Source organism: Thalassophryne amazonica, chromosome 16 (genome assembly GCF_902500255.1).
Source record: "Thalassophryne amazonica chromosome 16, fThaAma1.1, whole genome shotgun sequence".
In the NCBI taxonomy this organism is placed as follows: domain Eukaryota; kingdom Metazoa; phylum Chordata; class Actinopteri; order Batrachoidiformes; family Batrachoididae; genus Thalassophryne; species Thalassophryne amazonica.
In genome coordinates, this window is record NC_047118.1 from 25,848,904 (window position 1) to 25,869,525 (window position 20,622).

General features: G+C 45.1%; 1 protein-coding gene across 1 annotated transcript; it reads right to left on the reverse strand.

Moving 5' to 3' along the window:
- Positions 1–6,465: 6,465 nt before the first annotated feature.
- Positions 6,466–14,279, reverse strand: LOC117528034 (amine sulfotransferase-like). Its single transcript, XM_034190549.1, has 5 exons — positions 14,120–14,279; positions 13,827–14,032; positions 8,489–8,554; positions 7,849–7,947; positions 6,466–6,537 (listed from the first exon to the last, which is right to left on the reverse strand). The coding sequence occupies exons 1-5, from the start codon at positions 14,274–14,276 to the stop codon at positions 6,466–6,468; spliced, it is 600 nt and encodes a 199-aa protein (XP_034046440.1). The 5' UTR covers positions 14,277–14,279.
- Positions 14,280–20,622: the final 6,343 nt, after the last annotated feature.

Below are 20,622 nucleotides of genomic sequence, written 5' to 3' on the forward strand. Positions count from 1 at the left end.
CTGCCTTGCCCCTGGCACAGGTGGTGCAGGCCTGGATATATTCCCGGACGTCTGCCTCCATAGACGCCCACCAGAAGCGCTGCCGGACAACTGCCACGGTCCTTCGCACCCCTGGATGACAGGAGAGCTTGGAACCGTGACAGAAGTCCAAGACTGCAGCTCTGGCCTCTGGTGGGATGTACAGACGGTTCTTCGGACCTGTTCCTGGGTCCGGGCTCCGTGCCAGGGCCTCCCGGACGGTCTTCTCCACGTCCCAGGTGAGGGTGGCCATGATAGTGGACTCAGGCAGGATGGGCTCCGGTGGATCCGACAGTGCAGTTTTGACCTCCCTTCGTGTACCCGGGACAAGGCATCCGACCTCTGGTTCTTGGTCCCGGGGCGATAGGTGATCCGGAAGTCAAAACGCCCGAAGAACAGTGACCAGCGGGCTTGCCTGGGGTTCAGCCGCTTGGCGGTCCTGATATACTCCAGGTTCCGATGGTCAGTGAAAACTGTGAATGGCACAGACGCTCCCTCCAACAGGTGTCTCCACTCCTCAAGAGCCTCTTTCACCGCAAGGAGTTCTCGATTGCCGACGTCATAGTTCCGTTCAGCCGGGGTCAACCTGCGTGAAAAGTAGGCACACGGGTGAAGTACCTTATCGGTCTCTCCGCTCTGGGACAGCACGGCTCCTATCCCTGAGTCAGAGGCGTCCACTTCAACCATGAACTGGCGGCTAGGGTCGGGCTGCACCAAAACTGGCGCAGTAGAGAACCGTCGTTTCAACTCCTTGAACGCGGCTTCGCACCGATCCGACCAGGTGAAGGGGACTTTTGGAGAGGTCAGGGCTGTCAGGGGGCTAACTACCTGACTGTAGCCCTTAATGAACCTCCTATAGAAATTAGCGAAGCCGAGGAACTGTTGCAGCTTCCTACGGCTTGTTGGTTGGGGCCAATCTCTCACCGCCGCAACCTTGGCCGGATCAGGGGCGACGGAGTTAGAGGAGATGGTAAACCCCAGGAAGGACAAAGACGTGCGGTGAAACTCGCACTTCTCGCCCTTCACAAACAGTCGGTTCTCTAACAACCGCTGCAGGACCTTACGTACATGCTGGACATGGGTCTCAGGATCCGGAGAAAAGATGAGAATATCGTCCAGATATACGAAGACGAATCGGTGCAGGAAGTCCCGCAAGACATCGTTAACCAAGGCTTGGAACGTCGCGGGGGTGTTGGTGAGGCCGAACGGCATGACCAGGTACTCAAAGTGACCTAATGGGGTGTTAAATGCCGTCTTCCATTCGTCTCCCTTCCGGATCCAAACGGTGATACGCATTTCTAAGATCCAGCTTAGTAAAGATTTTGGCTCCATGCAGGGGGGTGAACACGGAATCTAACAATGGCAACGGGTATCGGTTGCGAACCGTAATCTCATTCAGCCCCCGTAATCAATACATGGACGAAGTCCGCCATCTTTCTTGCCCACAAAAAAGAAACCTGCCCCCATCGGGGAGGTGGAGTTCCGGATCAGCCCGACAGCTAATGAGTCCCGGATGTAGGTCTCCATTGATTCGCGCTCAGGTCGTGAGAGGGTGTACAGCCTGCTGGACGGGAACTCAGCGCCTGGAACCAAATCAATGGCACAATCGTACGGACGGTGCGGGGGAAGGGTGAGTGCCAGATCCTTACTGAAGACGTCAGCAAGATCGTGGTACTCAACCGGCACTGCCGTCAGATTGGGAGGGACTTTGACCTCCTCCTTAGCCTGTGAACCGGGAGGAACCGAGGATCCTAAACACCCCCGATGGCAGGTTTCGCTCCACTGAACCACCACCCAGACGGCCAATCAATCCGGGGATTGTGCTTCAACATCCATGGGATGCCCAAAATCACGCGGGAGGTAGAAGGAGTTACAAAAAACTCAATCTCCTCCCGGTGGTTTCCAGACACCACCAGAGTTACTGGTTGTGTCTTGTGTGTGAGTAAAGGGAGGAGGGTGCCATCTAGTGCCCGCACCTGCAACGGCGAAGGAAGTGCCACCAGAGGGAGCCCTACCTCCCTTGCCCATCTGCTGTCTAGCAGATTCCCTTCTGACCCCGTGTCCACCATGCTCGGGCTTGAAGGGTTAAATCCCCGCTCAGGATTGTGACTGGGAGTCGTGTGGCAATTTGTGTGTGTCTCACTTGAATGTTTTGACCCCCCCTTAGCCCAGTCTCTAAGGGTGAGTGTTGTCGTTTTGGCCGTTTGGGGCAGTTTCTCTGTGTGTGCTCAGTTGAGCTGCAGAGAAAACACTCCACGGATCAGCCTCCCCATTTGGCCCTGTGCGTTTCCCTAACAACGTCAGCAGGGGAGCTGTTGCCCACAAAGCGCTGCGGCTGTGGAGCGTGGGGAGGGCGGCCCCTTTTCGAACCCGGAAGGGAGAGGGGCGGCGCGTATCCGGTCACGTCCTTCGCCTTGCTCCCGACGGCGTTCCTCCAACCGATTGTCTAACCGTATAACGAGATCGATAAGCCCATCTAAATCCCGCAGTTCCTCCTTAGCTACCAGCTGCTCCTTCAGAACCAACGACAGTCCGTTTATGAAGGCGGCGCGGAGCGCAACATTATTCCAGCCGGACCTCGCAGCCGCGATGCGAAGTTGACTGCATAAGCGGCTGCGCTCTCGCGTCCCTGTCTCATTGACAGCAGCACGGTTGAAGCTGTCTCTCCTCTGTTAGGGTGATCAACACTGTTCTGAACTCCCCCAAACCCAGTGTATGCTGATAACAACCGTGAGTTCTGTTCCCAGAGCGCCGTAGCCCAGGCGCGTGCTTTACCCCGAAGCAGAGCAATCACATAAGCTATTTTACTAGCATCTGACGCGTACATGACGGGACGTTGTGCGAAGACGAACGAACACTGCATAAGAAAATCCGTGCACGTCTCCACACAACCTCCGTACGGCTCAGGAGGGCTTATGTATGCTTCAGGGGATGGTGGGAGGGGTTGTTGAACACCACTGGAACGTTTATATCCTGCACAGGGTCGGCAGGAGGACGAGCTGCAGCAGCGCCCTGAGCGCTCGCCGCCATCTGTGCGGAGAGAGCCTCCACCCTGCGGTTCAGGAGGATGTTTTGCTCAGTCATTTGATCCAACCGAGCCGTAAAGGCGGTGAGAATGTGCTGCAGCTCACCAATCACGTCTCCTGCAGACGCCTGCGCTCCCTGCTCTCCCATTGGTCGTTCAACAGCCGGGTGACGCCCCTCGGAGTCCATGACGCTGGCCGAGATGTCCTGTTGGGAAAGTGTAGTGACACGGACCCACAACAGGGGGCGCAAATGAACGGTCAATAGATGAGCCAAAATATAACAATTTAATGTTGTGTATGTGCACAACGAACATACAGACAATCTCAGAATATCATAACAGTCAATACACAAAGGTGACATGTGGGCAGGCTTGAGGATAGAAGACGTCTGTCCTAAGAAGAGCCGGAACCACACGATTTCCGCCGCCCCAGAACCTGGTGAATACTGGAGCCGCCAAGTCCCGAATTCCCAGGTGATCACCGTCCCCGACTGTTGGATCTGGTACTGCTGGCGAAGAACAAAGACAGTCAAGTGTGGGTGTGTACACCCAGTACACAACGGTGGGAATGCCACCTCCACCTCTCACTCAAAATGCTGAGGTATTTACAGTGATCCCTCAGAGGAAAAGAGTACCGTCCTGCACTCACTCAGCCTCCACAAGAAGAGGGACCAGTACTCCTGCAAACACTCACAATATACAGCTTATTAGAAACACAAATGGCTGAGGATATTACCTCCAATGAAGTATGATATCTCGGCAACGAGGTGGAGATTCAAAATGCATAGAACACTGCTATCTACTGGCACATAGAAGCTCAAACCCTAACCCATAATCCTTTGCCTGCCAGAGAGTTGCTGCATTTTAGAGAGAAAACATGACAATTGTAAATGAAGATTATACAACCAAAATAGTACATTTTTATTTATTTTCATCAACTGCAGCAACTCTCTGGCACACAAAGGATTATGAGATATCTCAATATTGAGGGTGAATACTGCCATGAACACTATTGGCCAGTAGATGGCAGTAGAGAATGTGAAAACTTGCCAAAAGAAATATTCCAATAAATAATCTGTGTCTGCTACCTTTAATCTATGTGAAATTTAACCCTCTGTGGTCTGAGGGCATTTTTTTGACAGTTCACTCGCCTGGCATAAATGTTTTATTATTGCTGTTAATAGCTCTCCCTGCATCCCACAATCAAGTTTTATGTCTCTTTTTTCAGGACAACCTGTACTTTCAAAATATATATGCTATAGTTGTGTTTTATAAGTGTAATAAAGGTTTAGCTCACAGTGATTCCAACTGAAAATAATGGAGAACCTGAGCTTCTTCTGGCATTTTTACATAAAACAAACACAATAACATCTATAAACCGAGAGAATATATTCACGAGAGTTTTAGGCACAATATACAAAGCGTCTCAAATGCACTTCTCCTGTCATGAACTTTTACAGTACCCATAATGCACTGGGGAGTGCAGACACACCATGTCCACACTAAAACCTTTAAAATTAGTGCAATACTTTTAAAAGTAAAACATATAGCTGATAATTTCACTTTATAAAACTTCAGACGTGACAATTTAAATAACTTGCCCAAAATTAGTTTGGTTAAAATTTTAACCATTAGTTAAAACTGTATGCCTCTGGATGACGTTGGTGATAGTGCCGCTTAGTTAGTATGGTGTCAAGAGAAATTATTATTATTTATTTGGGGGGGCTCATTTTGGTTATCTTCTGTGACCAGCTCTCTTCTGATTATAGAGGACAGTGTGATTTCTCCTGAAACCAGCTTTTCTCTGGATACGACTGTACATCTACTACAAAACATTTAACAGGTAGGATCTAAAATCTTTAATATCAGACTTTAAAAATGTATATTAACTGTTAAAGCTTTATTCACCACCCTTACAATAATATGTTAGCAGTCTAAAAATTATCGGACCAAAATTTATCGGAAGATAACTGATCCGATGATGGTTTTCAAAGTTATTTGAAAAACTAATCCAATAATGAAAACATTAGCTTTGATAATTAGCAGATTAGCGGAACTGTGCCCACTGTCATGCTCTAGCCCTGGACCTGCCCTGAATCTGGTTTTGTCCCCCAGTCCCGTCTGTTTCCCTCTTTGTCCTTCTGTCTGACCCTGAATGTTTATTTTCTGTTTTTCCACTTTGGTCTTGGTTTTATGATCTGTTACACTTCAGCCATGTTAAGTTCTGTTCTAGTTTAGTCTCAGCTTTTTATTTAGTCATACTGTGTTATCACATTAGGTTTTGAGGATTATGTCACACATCAGCCACCTATTGAGTTCTGTTCTAGTTTAGTCTTTGTCTTTTTGGTTATTCAGTAACTCTGTTTTCAGCACATTAGTCCCTCAGGTTTTTCTGTACACTCCTGCCACATGTTGAGTTCTTCTCTAGTTTTGATCCAGCCTTTAATTGTTCTGTTTCTGCCTTTCCATTTGTTGATTCTGTTTCTCAGTTTGGGACTTTAGGAATTGTTTAACATTTGTTCTGTGGCATTCCTCTCCTTGCTGCTTTTGTCTGACACGCCCACCTGTCACTCCACTCTTGTCTCACTCATCCACGCCTTCTTTCCTGCACCTGCATCTCATCACGCCATGATTATCCTCTGCTTTTAAACCCCTTGTCTTCCACCACTCACTGCTAGTTCATTGTGCATATTGCCTCGTTCCAAGCCTCTCGTGTTTTCTGCCATAGCCTGTTTTTCTTGCCGTGTGTGACCTTCGCCTGTTTGACCTTGCCTTTTGCCTGAGCCAGTTAACCTGCTTCTCTGTGCCTGAACCCTGCTCCGTTTTTTTGCCTCCTCTGATACACCTGTTTGCCCGTGCTGGAACTCTGCTCGTTACTGACCACTCCGCCGCCTCACAACTGTCTGTACCTCCGCCTGCCTGCTTGTGACCCTGTGTATAGACCAGAGCCTGTTTTTTGAATTAAACCTTTTTCTAAATCCGTCCTGAGCCATGAGTCTGCATTTGTGTCCACCTGCCTGTCGTGCCAAGTCCTCACAGTTCCTGGCACCCACCACTGATCATAGTCCATGAAGACTCCTGTCTGATCTCATCTGTCAACCTATCTATCACCACTGCAAACAACAAAGGACTCAGAGTTGATCCTTGATGTAATCCCACCTCCACCTTGAATGAGTCCCTCATTCCTACTGAGCATCTCACCGCTGTCACATAGGGCTGTGCGATATGAGTTCAAATTCATATTGCAGTATAAATTGAATATATATCGTGATAGTGTTTCTGTATGGGTCATATAGTTCCTTAACAAAGATAAATTGATTAAAAAAATAATATTAATGTAACAAGGTAATATTAAATAATAATTGAGTGTCTGTCTCTCTGATTAAATATGCAATTTTGGGCATTGGAATGAGCTCATTGTGTCATTCCTGCTTCTGTCCAGTAGGAGGCAGTGTTAGTTTGTCTGCCTGTGGTGGCATTTTGTCCAGAAAGTCCTGAGAGACCCCACCACGTGGGTTGATGATCCTGATTGGTTTATGTCATGGGTTTCCACCAATGATAAAACGGAAGGCAGGTTTGTCACAGACTGTTTACTGTGGCTTTCTGCAAATATGCACAACAAATATGACCATAAAATTCCCTAAAAACATCTCAGAAATTATTCATTATAATTCATGTTATAGTAGGGCTATTAACAGAATTTAAATACTGGTAGAGCTTGAAGTGTGCACATTTAAAACACACAAATGGAGACGTGAGTCTGGTGAATTTAATGGGACAACGCTTAATTCCGCCATGTGATTTACGTGACCAAATTATGTCAGGTGACTCCAGAGGCTTAAAATAGCTTATAACGTTACACTTTTACAAAGAGAAGTTTTAATCTATCTATCTAGCTAATCTTCCCAATTTTCACTGATGAGCACCCATGGCGGTTGGTGTTAACCCATGCATTGCCCAAACAGATGGAAATTCAATTTGTACTCTGCATGGTTGTGAAATAAATAAATAAATGGTAAATAGAGTGCATTTATATTGCACTTTTCCATCTGCATCAGATGCTCAAAGCGCTTTACAAATAATGCCTCACATTCAGCCCGATGTCAGGCTGCTGCCACACAAGGTGCCCACTACACACCAGGAGCAATAGAGGATTAAAGGCCTTGCCCAAGGGACCTCAGTGATTTTCCAGTCAGGCTGGGATTTGAACTGAGGATCATCTGGTGTCAAGCTCAACACCTTAAGCAATAGGCCACCACCCCCACCCATCATCAGCATAATGGGGGTGGGGGTGGGGGTGCATGTGATTAGAATGCAGATGCATTTTCATTAAACTTAATTTTAAAAAAATTACACATTGGAAGACATATAAATCAAAAGGCTTCTGTTCTCAGAGTTCAAAGCCTGCTCCCCAAAAAGCAAAAGTAGCTACACAAAGAAAAATAAGATAAAAAAAAAAACAAACAAACAGAGCTAATGAGGTGAAGCTCAAGTTTGAAATATTCAAGTTTGCATTGTCTTTTCCACACAAGATGCCTTTCTTGTTGCAACCCTCGTCATTTATTCGGGCTTGACATCGGGGTGAATGTGAGGCATTATTGTAAAGCGCTTTGAGTGTCTAATGCAGATGGAAAAGCGCTATATAAATGCAGTCCATTTACCATTTAAATTTACCATTTGCTTCGGACAGACACTCAGAGTGTACTGGCTGCACAACCCATGTGGCTCAGTTAATATTATCATTATTGTTAATAATAATGAAAATAACAATAATATAAAACAGAAACATGAAAAAACTCTCTTACCAAAACCATCTCCTCATAGGTCAAGAAGAGGATGTTGTACTCGTCTTTAGTTGCGTGCCACTGTCTGATGTGATCAAACCAGGATCCTGTTATAACTATAACATGTCAAAAACAGTTCAGTTGCATAAATTTTAACAACATCGGGAAGATGATTTTTCAGCCTGCAAATAGTATCACGTTGTCTTAGTTCTGTGAGCATGCTGTGCTTCATGGTGGGTCACTGACACTCAAACAAAGTAGGATTCAAACCAGTACCTTCCTATAACCTTGCAGACGTGAACAGCTCTGTCAGGCATTAATTTGGAATTTTAAGTGAGCAAAATAAAGGTGGTTCTGTATCGATCTGATGCATCAAAGTTTGTGGATTCTTTAGTGTTCATTCCTATACTGTATTTTACAGAGTCAGAAGCCTCCAAATATAATTACTCTACACATTATACAATAATATACAGTAACTGTCACCACACAACAAACACAATCATGAATCACTGTTGCTGGCACTTTTCTGCCCCCCCCCATAAGTGTTTGATTATTTGCTGTTTTAAAATTCTTATCACTGCAGTTTACATGGTCACCTCACCGTTTCCATCTAAATACTGCTTCAAAAAGGTGTCTAAGCTTGTTGGGGTCTCAGGTCAACCGCTATCTGACAGAAGTGGTAGAAAGATGTGACGATGTCCTTTGGGTTTCTCATCACATACACAATCTGTACACAAGGAAAATAACACACACACACAGAGAGAAAGAGAGAGAAAACTGTTTCTGATCCATAACAATTCAGACAATGACAAGGTTTTGAAGTTAGCTGTATATTGATGATGTCAAAGTCCAACCCCTCGTCTGTGTTGTGCTGCGAAGAAAAAATAAATAAATAAAAAATATATGCTGCAACGGTTTTGTGCAGGCGGTAACACAGCAGCTTTCCACAGCAGCTGCTGTGAAAATAAAAATAAAAATTATATGCCACCACGGGAATCGAACTTGCACTTTCCAAAAGCTCTAAATACCAGCCAGAAACTTTACCACTGAGCTACCATCACTATCCTGTAAAAGGTGTGGGAAACTGCCTGATATCAAGAAGGACATGGATGTATTTAAAAAAATAAAACCACACACCATATAAAAACACCGCTTTTTATTGATCCCTCTTATCAAGTGGACAATACAAATATGAGCCATCTGTTCCTCTGTAGATGACCCATGGTCACTCACATACAGTCATAAAATGACATGAATGGATCAATGCACGCTTATCATGTCCACATCTGTTGGCGGCGTGTCCAGCCAGGGCTGCAAATGTCCTGCCTGACATGTGTCTTGTGGACTCGCACATCGCAGGACAGACACTGCATCATGTGGAACAGAACTCAACGTGGGTGATGTTCCAGTCCACTGCATGTATGATCTGATGGTCCGTTTCACCTGCAGTACCCCTGTCAATGTGCTTGCTGTGGGCACACTCACGGCAGCTGTCACCACAGTGATATATGTTTTTATTTATGTCCATGTGAGGACATCAAGCAGACACATGTCCGTCACAGTGACCAGTTGTTAGTTCATGTCCGTCCAAACAGTACGTGTGTCCAGCACGTGACATCCAGATCCACAGATCTCCACAGCTGCTTCTGTCGGTGGACACACCTCCTGTCAGTTCAGCGGACACACAACGTGTCACTGTGTCTGTTTGCAAAGCCACACTCATGGAGCACTTGGACAATTTCACATGCAGCTCGACAGTGATCGTCTACTGACTGTTGTCGTGTTCACAGTGCAAATGGCCACACATTTCTAAGTGCCAAACAAGCGGTGTTAGATGTTCGTGTGTGTCAGCTGGAATTTGGCCGACATGAGAGGGTTCTATGGGTTCGCATAGCCCACACTCTGTCTTTCAGCTGCTGATGTGCGCAAATATTTATAGCAACAGGTGTACGAGATGTTGGAGGCAGCTACGATTTTACATGTTTTACACACGATTCCTGCTTCGTTTGCACTTTATGTGCAATTTGACCAAATTTGCACGATGGTGTGAAGGGGCCCTGAAGCAAACCCATTGTACAATGTCTCTTGATCAACCCTGGATGTAGAATTCCACCATCCCCATCGAGGAATCAACCAAGAGACAATCATCCTCGCCACAGAGGGCTTGCCACAGCGATTGATGATCGAAGTAAATGATGATGACCTCACAGTTGAGACTTTTAGGTTTAATTTATGTATTTCTTTTATTAATAGTAATGAAAAATCCAAAATACTTATAGAAACAGGTGTGCATGTGTTGACATTCACCCACATGCACTCTTAGTGCCAATATAAATTTCCAAGAATGATTTGTCCCTGTTTTAAGGGTTAAAACCCCATAACCTGGTAAAAGCAAATAAGACAGCATGCTGTATATTCATTAAAATCTGAGCTACTCGTACATTACTTGTCTCGTGCCTGTTCAAAGCTGCGCTGATGGGCTATGACCAAAATATTTCAACTTTATTTACCAATAAACAGAAACAATTATATTTATTCCCTTTGATAACCCATCGAGTGGAAACCCCTCCCCTTACAGTACCTCCTGTGACCCAGTGTCCAGTTCAGAGTACACCATAACAACAACAAGAATAAAGTTATTCAATAACTCATTCCTTTCCTGAAACCACTTATTCCAGTTAAAGGTGTGTCTATTTGTGTGTGTGGTGGTGGTGGTGGTGGGGGGGGGTGTGTGTGTGTGTGTGTGTGTGTGCCTATCACAGGGTTCATTGTGCAGGCTACTATTCCCTGACTTTCCTTACGCACCATTCGTTGTACAGGTCCTTGATTGAACAAAGCTCACATCTACTGATGAGTTGAGCTGTTACAGTGTCCCATGCCATGCACCGAAGCATCTAGTCAGGATGCTGTCTAGTGTGCCTCTGCAGAAGGCCCTCAGGGTGTCTTAGATTGCAGTCTGAAGGACACAGCTGCCATCCAAAATCCCAGCAGTGACCTTGAAGCATGACTTGCCAAGGTGGACATTTCTGGGTTGGCCAGTAGCTTCAATGCCTGAATTTACCAGCACACCATTCTGCCCATGGTTTTGTGGTCTCTGCTAATTTATGATGTTCCTGTGTTAACTGTGCAAGCTCTGGAAAAGACAACCAGCAGCTATCTGCAAATGTGTCTTGGTTTGCCAAGGAGCTTGAGTAGTACTGCTCTGTATGGACCCATCAACCTGAAGTTTCCCTTCAGTGGCCTCTCAGAAGAATCTGTGGTGATATGAAGGCAGTATAAAGACTCCAGGGACCCAAAAGTAGTAGCAGCTGGTACTGAAGTCTGCACTGAAAGTAGAGTGCTGCCAGAAAGTTGCTCAACATTGAGGCACCTGCATGCTGGATTTTGGACAGAGAAATGTATCACATGGTGTCACATGTTCAGTCAATTCAATTTTTTCAATTTATTTTCATTTATATAGCACCAAATCACAACAGAGTTGCCCCAAGGTGCTTCACACAAGTAAGGTCTAACCTTACTAACCCCCAGAGCAACAGTGATAAGAAAAAACTCCCTGTAGGAAGAAACCTCAAGCAGACCAGACTCAAAGGGGTGATCCTCTGCTTGGGCAATGCTCCAGACATAAATTACAGAAAATACACAAAATGAATATACAGGACATGCTGTTGGTGCACAGGACAGGAGGGTCTCCAGCACAAATGCCAAACCCATCTCTGGATGGAGCTGCACCTTAAAGAGAGAGAAAAAAACAGAATCAGCCATCAGAAAGACAAAAAATACAGTATAATTTGTCAGCATTAAACACACAAGAAAAACAGGAAATACTAAGGTTATCACCGGCCACTAGCCCCGAGCTTCACAAAAAGACCCAGAATTTAGGTAAAGTTGAGGCGGCGGCACGCTCTGTTTCCTAATAAAATTAACTAAAAGAGTAAAAAGCGCAGAACTATACTATGCCAGTATGCTAGCCATAGGAAAGGGAAAATAAGTGCGTCTTAAGTCTGGACTTGAAAATCTCCACAGAATCTGACTGTTTATTGATGCAGGGAGATCATTCCACAGAACAGGGGCATGATAAGAGAAAACTCTATGACCCGCAGACTTCTTATTCACCCTAGGGGCACAAAGTAGTCCTGCACCCTGAGAATGCAAAGCCCGGGCCGGTACATAAGGTTTAATTAGGTCAGCTATGTAGGAGGTGCCAGTCCATGAACAATTTTATAGACTAGTAGCAGAACCTTAAAATCTGATCTCACTGGGACAGGAAGCCAGTGAAGAGATGCCAAAATGGGTGTAATGTGGTCTAACTTTCTGCTTTGTGTCAAAGTCTGGCTGCAGCAATTTGACCCAACTGGAGAGCCCTAATGCTGGACTGCGGTAAACCAGAATATAGAACATTGCAGTAGTCCAATCTAGAAGAGATAAACACATGGATCAGGGTCTCAGCATCAGCCATAGACAGGATGGGATGAATCTTCGCTATATTTCACAGGTGAAAGAAAGCAGTCCTCATAAATATTTCTAATGTGGAGGTCAAAGGACAATGTAGGATCAAAAATTACCCCAAGGTTCCTCACTTTGTCAGTGTGATATATGACACACGAGCCTCGGCTAAGTGTTAACTGGTCAAATTGATGCCGATGTCTCACTGGACCAAGAACCATCATTTCAGTCTTATCAGAGTTTAAAAGTAGGAAGTTTCTAGACATCTAACTTCTCACTGATGCAAGGTAATCTTCTATGGATTTATGTGAATAAGATTACCAGCAGTTATCGGCATGTATAACTGAGTATCATCATCATAGCAGTGAAAGGTAATCCCAAAATGCCGCTATATGTGTCCAAGGGGTGTTATATAAAGGGAGAAAAGCAGGGGGCCTAAGACGGACCCCTGTGGAACCCCAAATTTCATGTCACTAAGGTTAGAGGTAGTGTTACTGTACAAAACACAGTGAGAACGACTGGTTAAGTATGATGTCAACCATGCAAGGGCACTCCCAGTAATCCCAAATGATTTTCCAGCCTGTCAAGTAGAATATGATGACCCACAGTATCAAACACAGTACTGAGATCTAACAGCACCAGAACCAAATTTCAATCTGATATTCCCTCGTAATGCAAGCGATCCTCCTCATTTTATTAACTACTCATTTGATAAAGTAATTCCGGCGGTACCCAAAGATCCTACAAAGAGACCTATTATCATCCAGTTGTCACCTTTAGTCACTGGTTAGCTTCAAAGTCTTGCAACAATACAGTAAGACAGGAAGCACCTGGGGCCGAAAGACATGGACCTTCATTCTCCTTCAAAGATATTGGCATTACCACACACCTCTGTCCAGAGACCTCATGAACTCCATACGCTCTTCCTAAGCAACTCTTAATCTCAAAGGCCAATGTTCCACAGACATGAAGGGACCTGCTGAGGTAAGTGATGCCTGAATCTTAGACTTCATCATGGACAATCACAAACCCAGATACTCTGATTCCTCACTCAGCTTCTCAAGTGCTGCAATCAGAGAATCCATTGAGTCCACCAAGATCACATCATTGTCTATGAAGCTGAGGTCAGTTAACTTTTCCTCTAAACCAAAGCTCCTTCCAGGAGTACAGCATACTGAAATGTATTTCTTTTTCTTTTTTTTGATCTCTTTATTTTTTTTTTTCTTGCATTGGTTTGATTTTAAACACTGTATTTCTACTACTCTTGACATAACTGTTGAGTTCACTTCTTCAGGATTTGTTAATCATTTATCTGCTTAAAGTACTTTAACCTTGTTTAGAATGTAGCAGACTGAGCACCCTGATTGAGTAACCATGGGCTAAAGTGTTTGGAAATCAGATTCCCCCTCCCACACACCCCCAGGAATCGTTCTGACCATTTTGGTTTTCTAAATTATAAAGTCTATAAACACAATGGTTCCACTGGGTTTTGGTGTGAACTGATGCACAGCACCATTAGTCACTGACAAAAAAAAGGGCATTCATAGAACACTAACCTTTGCCTTCTTGTCCTTCAGTCCTGGAGGCATGAGGGCTGGGATGAGGTGAGAAGTGAAGAGTCTTGGTGACGGCCGTAGAGAGTAGTCTTCATGACCCTCCGTGTACTCCAGCCACGGCATCTGCTCCCAGTTGTTTGAGTATTCATTCAGACCTCCTGCTAAGTCACAGATGGAGATGATGATCTGTTGACTCCATATAGTACCTGTTTGTGGGGACAAAATTAAAGCTCTGTGACATCATAAACAATAACCCGATTGCTCAAACAATCCCGAAGAGTCGTCACACTCACCTGATTTTGGATAAGTAACGACAAATATGTCACTGTCCAGAATTTTAAAGGTCTGGAGTGAATCAATGTACTCTGCAGTTACCCCAGACTTCAAAAAGATGTGGTTCTTGTATCTGCAGAGATAATTATCGATTGGTTCCATTTTGTTCTCAGTCATGCAAAAGAAAGTGTTTATGCAGCTTTGCAGCTATTAGGTCCAGAAACTGGACTTTGGCCTGTATGTCATGTTTACCAGCCACTTTAAAATCATTGTCACTCACTAAGTGAATGCTTGCACACACCGCCACCAAGCGCAGGCATGAACCACAGAAAGGTTATTGAATTATATGAATCAGAATCAGATCAGAATGAGAATCAAATTTATTGCCAAGTAAGTTCTCACATACAAGGAATATGATCTTGTGTTGTTGGTGCACACACAACAATAAGAAAAACAAAAGGAAAAAAAATAGTTCTGTAAGAAGTAAAAGAGTCAAATCATCAAAAAGGCAAGACTATGTTCAGTGTTACATACAGTGGGAAAAATAAGTATTTGACCCCCTGTCAGTTTTGCAGATTTTCCCACCTACAAAGAAGTAGAGGTCTGTAATTTTATCGTAGGTACACTTCAACTGTGAGAGACAGTAATCTAAAAAAAATCCAGTAAATCACAATGTATGATTTTTTAAATAATTTATTTGTATGTTACTGCTGCAAATAAGTATTGAACACCTACCAACCAGCAAGAATTCTGGCTCACACCGACCTGTTCATTTTTCTTTAGAAGCCCTCTTATTCTGCACTCTTTACCTGTTATTAATTGCACCTGTTTGAACTTGGTTACCGTATAAAAGACACCTGTTCACACACACAATCAATCACACTCCCAACCTGTCCACCATAGCCAAGATCAAAGAGCTGTCTAAGGACCCACAGGACAAAACTGTAGACCTGCACAAGGCTGGGATGGACTACAGGACAACAGGCAAGCAGCTTGGTAGAAGACAACTGTTATGATTATTTATTAGAAAGTGGAAGAAACACAAGATGACTGTCAGTCTCTCTCGGTCTGGGATTCCATGCAAGATCTCACTTTGTGGGGTAAGGATGATTCTGAGAAAGCTCAGAAACTACACAGGAGGACCTGGTCAATGACCTGAAGAGAGCTGGGACCCCAGTCACAAAGATTACATTAGTAACACATGATGCGTCATGGTTTAAAATCGTGCAGGGCAAGCAAGGTCCCCTGTTCAAGCCAGCACATGTCCAGGCCCGTTTGAAGTTCACCAGTGACCATCTGGATGATCCAGATGAGGCCATGGGAGAAGGCCATATGGTCAGATGAGACCAAAATAGAGCTTTTGGAATCAACTCCACTTACCATGTTTAGAGGATAAGAACAACCCCAAGAAAAACCATCCCAACCGTGAAGCATGGGGGTGGAAACATCATTACTCTGGGGGTGCTCTTCTGCAAAGGGGACAGGACGACTACACCATATGAAGGAAGGATGGATGGGGTCATGTATTTGTGAGATTTTGGGCAAACTATCTCCTTCTCTCAGTAAGAGCATTGAAGATGGGTCATGGCTGGGTCTTCCAGCATGACAATGACCCCAAACACACAGCCAGGACAACTAAGGAGGGGCTCCGTAAGAAGGCATTTCAAGGTCCTGGAGTGGCCTGGCCAGTCTCCAGACCTGATCTCAATAGAAAATCTTTGGAGGGAGCTGAAACTCCAAACCTGAAAGATTTGGAGAAGATCTGTATGGAGGAGTGGACCAAAATCCCTGTTGCAGTGTGTGAAAACTTGGTCAAGAACTACAGGAATCATCTGACCTCTGTAATGGCAGACAAATGTTTTTGTACCAATTGTTAAACTCTGTTTTTCTAGGGGGTCAAATACTTATTTTATGCAATGAATGCAAATTAGTTATTTAAAAATCATACAATGTGATTTACTGGATTTTTTTTAGATTGCGTCTCTCACAGTTGAAGTGTACCTATGATAAAAATTACAGACCTCTCCATTCTTTGTAGGTGGGAAAACCTGCAAAACTGACAAGGGGTCAAATACTTATTTTCCCCACTGTAAATATAATGCAGTGGGATGGGACTGTGCAAAAGCATATGATTGGTGCGCAGATGTACAGTACCTTTCAGTGCAGGGTAATGGGGGTCTCTGGCATTATTTATTAGTCTTGCTGCAGATTGAAAGAAAACGTTTTTGTGTCTTGAGGTTTTAGTCCTGATGGAGTCAGCTGTCTGCCAGAGGGGAGGGTGACAAAAATTTTGGTCCTGGGTGACAGGGATCAACCACTATTTTCTTTGCTTGACTCAGGGACCTAGAGGTGTACAGGTCCTGTAGGATGGCAGATTGCAGTCGATCACCTTATCTGCTGTGTGGATGATACGCTGCAGTCTGCTCCTGTCCTTAGCAGTGGCAGCAGTGCACCAGTTGGTGATGGAGGAGGAGACGATGGACTCAGTGATGGTGGTGTAGTTGTTCACCATCTTGTTTTTGGCAGGTTGAACTTCCTCAGCTGCCGCAGAAAGTATATCCTCTGTTGTGCTCTCTTGGTAAGAGAGCTGATGTTCAGCTCCCACTTGAGGTCCTGGGTGATGGTGATCCACATGTAATGGAAGGATTCCACAATGGCAACTGGGCAGTCACACAGGGTGATGGGGTTGGCCGGGACTGGGTTCTTTCTGAAGTCAACAACCATCTCCACTGTCTTGAGGGCATTGAGCTCCAGGTTATTTTGTCTGCATCAGGACACCAGGTCGACCTCCCATCTGTAGGCCAACTCGTACCCATCAGAGATGAATCCGATTAAGGTTGTATTATCCACAAACTTCAGGAGCTTTACAGACTGGTGCCTGGAGGTGCAGCTGTTGGTGTACAGAGAGAAGAGGAGAGGGGAAAGTAGGTACTGATGGACTGTGTGTTGAAGACGTGCCCTCCCAGCTTCACATGCTGCCTCCTATTGGACAGGAAGTCACTGATCCACCTGCAGGTGACAGCCGCAAGAGCTTGTCCTGCAGCAGGCCCAGATTACATTGAAAAGCAGAGCTGAAGTCCACAAACAGAATCCTAGCATAGGTTCCTGGGGAGTCCAGATGCTGGAGGATGCGTGGAGGGCCATGTTGACAGGTTGCGTTCTAACAACCTGTTGGCTCTGTAGGCGAACTGCAGAGGATCCAGGAGCGGGGTCAGAGATGGCCTTGAGGTGTGTGAGGACAGGTCGTTCAAAGGTCTTCATCCCCTCAGAGGCCAGGGGCAACGGATCCTGTAGTCATTAAGTCCTGAAGTTCTTTGTTTTTGTGGATGGGGATGATGGTGGAGGTCTTGAAGCATGCGGCACCTGGCATGTCTCCAGTGAGGTGTTGAAGGTATCTGGGAACACCGGGGACAGGTGGTCTGCACAGTTCTTCAACATAGATGGGGAGACAAGTCAGGCCTGGCTGCTTGTGTGGGTCCTGTTTCTTGAATAGTCTGTTGACATCCCTCTCATAAATGGAGAGAGGCATGGTAGGGGAAGAGGTGCTGGTGAGTTGGAGCTGGTGGTTGTATTTGGGAAGGGTAGTAGGACTGTCCCATTGTCTTTCAAATCAGCAGTGGAGTGGAAGAGGATTTGTTTGAGACCTTTCCCGACAGAAGTGGAGTCGTTGGCTGAGAATGTGATGTTGGAGTTTCTCAGAGTACAGCCCTTTAGCTTCCCTGACGGCCTTCCCAAACCTGTGCTTTGACTCTTTAAACCTGACCTTGTCCCCGCTCTTGAAAGCTTTCTCCTTCTGCGTCCTCAACTGTCTGAGTTTAGGACTATACCAGAGTTTGTCATTGTTATACCTCACCGTGGCTCGTGATGGAATGTAGCAGTTCTCACAGCATCCTTGTACTCATCCAGACTGTTGGTGGCAGTCTTGAACACATCACAGTCTGTTTTCCTAAACATGCCTGAAGATCCTCCAAAGCCTCATTGCTTCACAGTTTAGTTGTCCTCAGTACAGGCTTGCAGTAGTTTCTGCCTATAGGTAGGAATCAGGTGGACCATGGCATGGTCAGAGTGGTCCAGAGTGGCATGGTGGGACACAAATGCAAGACTCAAACTCACAGATCTGAAGTTTTAAGGACAGTTTACTTGAGACATTTGCTGGGTGCGGTACACGAAAAGGCAGTCAATAATCAGCAAACAAACCAGAAACATTAAGTGTGAAGGTGCGGTTGAAAAAACAGGCAGATGGTCAAAAAACACAAGGTAGCACGCAGATGAGGAAACCTGGGTACCAGAGCTGGAAACGAAAGCACAAGGGGCAACAATCTGGCGAGGAAATAGTGCAACTGATGAGCTACGATTAGGAACAGGTGTATGGAAGCACAAGAATAAAAGTGTAGCCAAACAGAGTGCAATGCAACCACCAAGCACCAAGAGACAGACAAGAGAGATAGGGACAGAAAAACCCCAAGCTGGAAAGACCAGCAAGAGAATTCACATCCAACAAAACAATCTGACACACATAACTAAACAGAACAGAGAAAACAAAACACAATGCAACAAAATCCAAATCCTGACAGCTTTATTACATGAACCTTGACTTTAGGCAGCTGTGGGACACAACAACAACAAAACTGTTCCTTATATTAGTAGCTGAAAGTCCAAGCCTTTGGGGTCCTGGTGCTTCCATTCTTTCTCCATGGTTGTGTGATGTGGATGCTAATCGGTGACCTAAAGTATCAACTGGATGTCTGTTTCACTGGAATATAGATACTTAAGGAGACTCAGTTGAGGTGTACTTCCTGTATTGGGAGGAAACATCAGTTGTGACATTTTGGCCATGTCACATAAATCTCTGTGCACGATCCAGCAGAGAGGTTCAGAACCACAGGAACTGGAAAATATCAAGTGGATCCCCACAAATTCTAGGTGCAGTGGGCAAATAGCTACTTTTGGCAGCTTGTCCATGCAGACAAATGGGACTGTATTCACATAATGACAGAGGGAATTTTACCTCAGTGACAGAGTGGATCATCATCTCACTCATCTCATGTGATTGCATAACACATAGAATCATAAAATGAAAGAAAAAAAAAATTACTTGTGCATTTTTCAAACCATTCATCAACATCTGCAGCTGGTGGCAGTATGTGTGTGTTCACTTGTTATTTTACACCGAATGAGTAAAATACGAGGTCTGTCAATAAAGTAACAGTCCTTTTTATTTTTTTCAAAAACTATATGGATTTCATTCATATGTTTTTACGTCAGACATGCTTGAACCCTCGTGCGCATGCGTGAGTTTTTCCACGCCTGTCGGTGATGTCATTCACCTGTGAGCACGCCTTGGGAAGGAGTGGTCCCGCCCCCTCGTCGGATTTTCATTGTCTGGAAATGGCGGAATGAAAAGGACTTTTTTTCCATCAGAATTTTTTCAGAAGCTGTTAGAGACTGGCACCTGGAAACCATTCGAAAAATTTATCTGGCTTTCGGTGAAAATTTTACGGGCTTCACAGAGAATAAGGTCTGTTAGTACAGCTTTAAGGACGCTCGGCGCGCCGCGCTCCGAGCTGCGACGACGCGGCACAAGCCACCGGACCATTTCTAAACAGATGGCTCTGTGGATACGAGACTGTCATGTGCTCTTTCTCTGGTTATCACAAGAGCTGGACATCAGCCATTTTCCGGCAGATTTCACTTTTAACAAGAGATTTTGTCATGGAAAGCCGCGCAGAGGCTTCGTGTATCACGACGATTCGCTGATGAAGCGAGACAAAGGAACACCTCCGTTTCGGCGTGTTAGAGGACAAGTTGGGACGTCTATCTCGGCTTTCAATGCTTACCAGTCCAGTAAGTATCAGTGAAATTGTGAAGAGCTGGACATGTCCAAACTTGTCCTCTGACACGCCGAAATGGAGGTGTTCCTTTGTCTCGCTTCCAAAGCGAATCGGTCTTTACGCGCGAAGCCTCCGCGCGGCTTTCCATGACAAATCTCTTGTTAAAAGTGAAATCTGCCAGAAAATGGCTGATGTCCAGCTCTTGTGATAACCAGAGAAAGAGCACACGATGGTCTCGTATCCACAGAGCCATCCGTTTAGAAATGGTCCGGTGGCTTGTGCCGCGTCGTCGCAGCTCGGAGCGCGGCGCGCAAGCATCCTTAAAGGGGTCCTTAAAGCTGTAGTAACAGACCTTATTCTCTGTGAAGCCCGTTAAAATTTTCACCGTAAGCCAGATAAATTTTTCGAATGGTTTCCAGGTGCCAGTCTCTAACAGCTTCTGAAAAAATTCTGATGGAAAAAAAGTCCTTTTCATTCCGCCATTTCCAGACAATGAAAATCGACGAGGGGGCGGGACACTCCTTCCCAAGGCGTGCTCACAGGCGAATGACGTCACCGACAGGCGTGGAAAAACTCACGCATGCGCACGAGGGTTCAAGCATGTCTGACGTAAAAACATGAATGAAATCCATATAGTTTTTGAAAAAAATAAGGACCGTTACTTTATTGACAGACCTCGTAAGTCCAAAGTC

Bases quoted from the DNA above. Each gene is read 5' to 3' on its own strand.
- LOC117528034 (XM_034190549.1), bottom strand. From the start codon at position 14,276: ATGACTGAGAACAAAATGGAACCAATCGATAATTATCTCTGCAGATAC. The intron at 14,033-14,119 runs GTGAGTGTGACG...CCCCACAAACAG, and splicing joins CGTTACTTATCCAAAATCAG to GTACTATATGGAGTCAACAG. The intron at 7,948-8,488 runs GTTGACCTGAGA...TTTTGACATGTT, and splicing joins ACCACTTCTGTCAGATAGCG to ATAGTTATAACAGGATCCTG.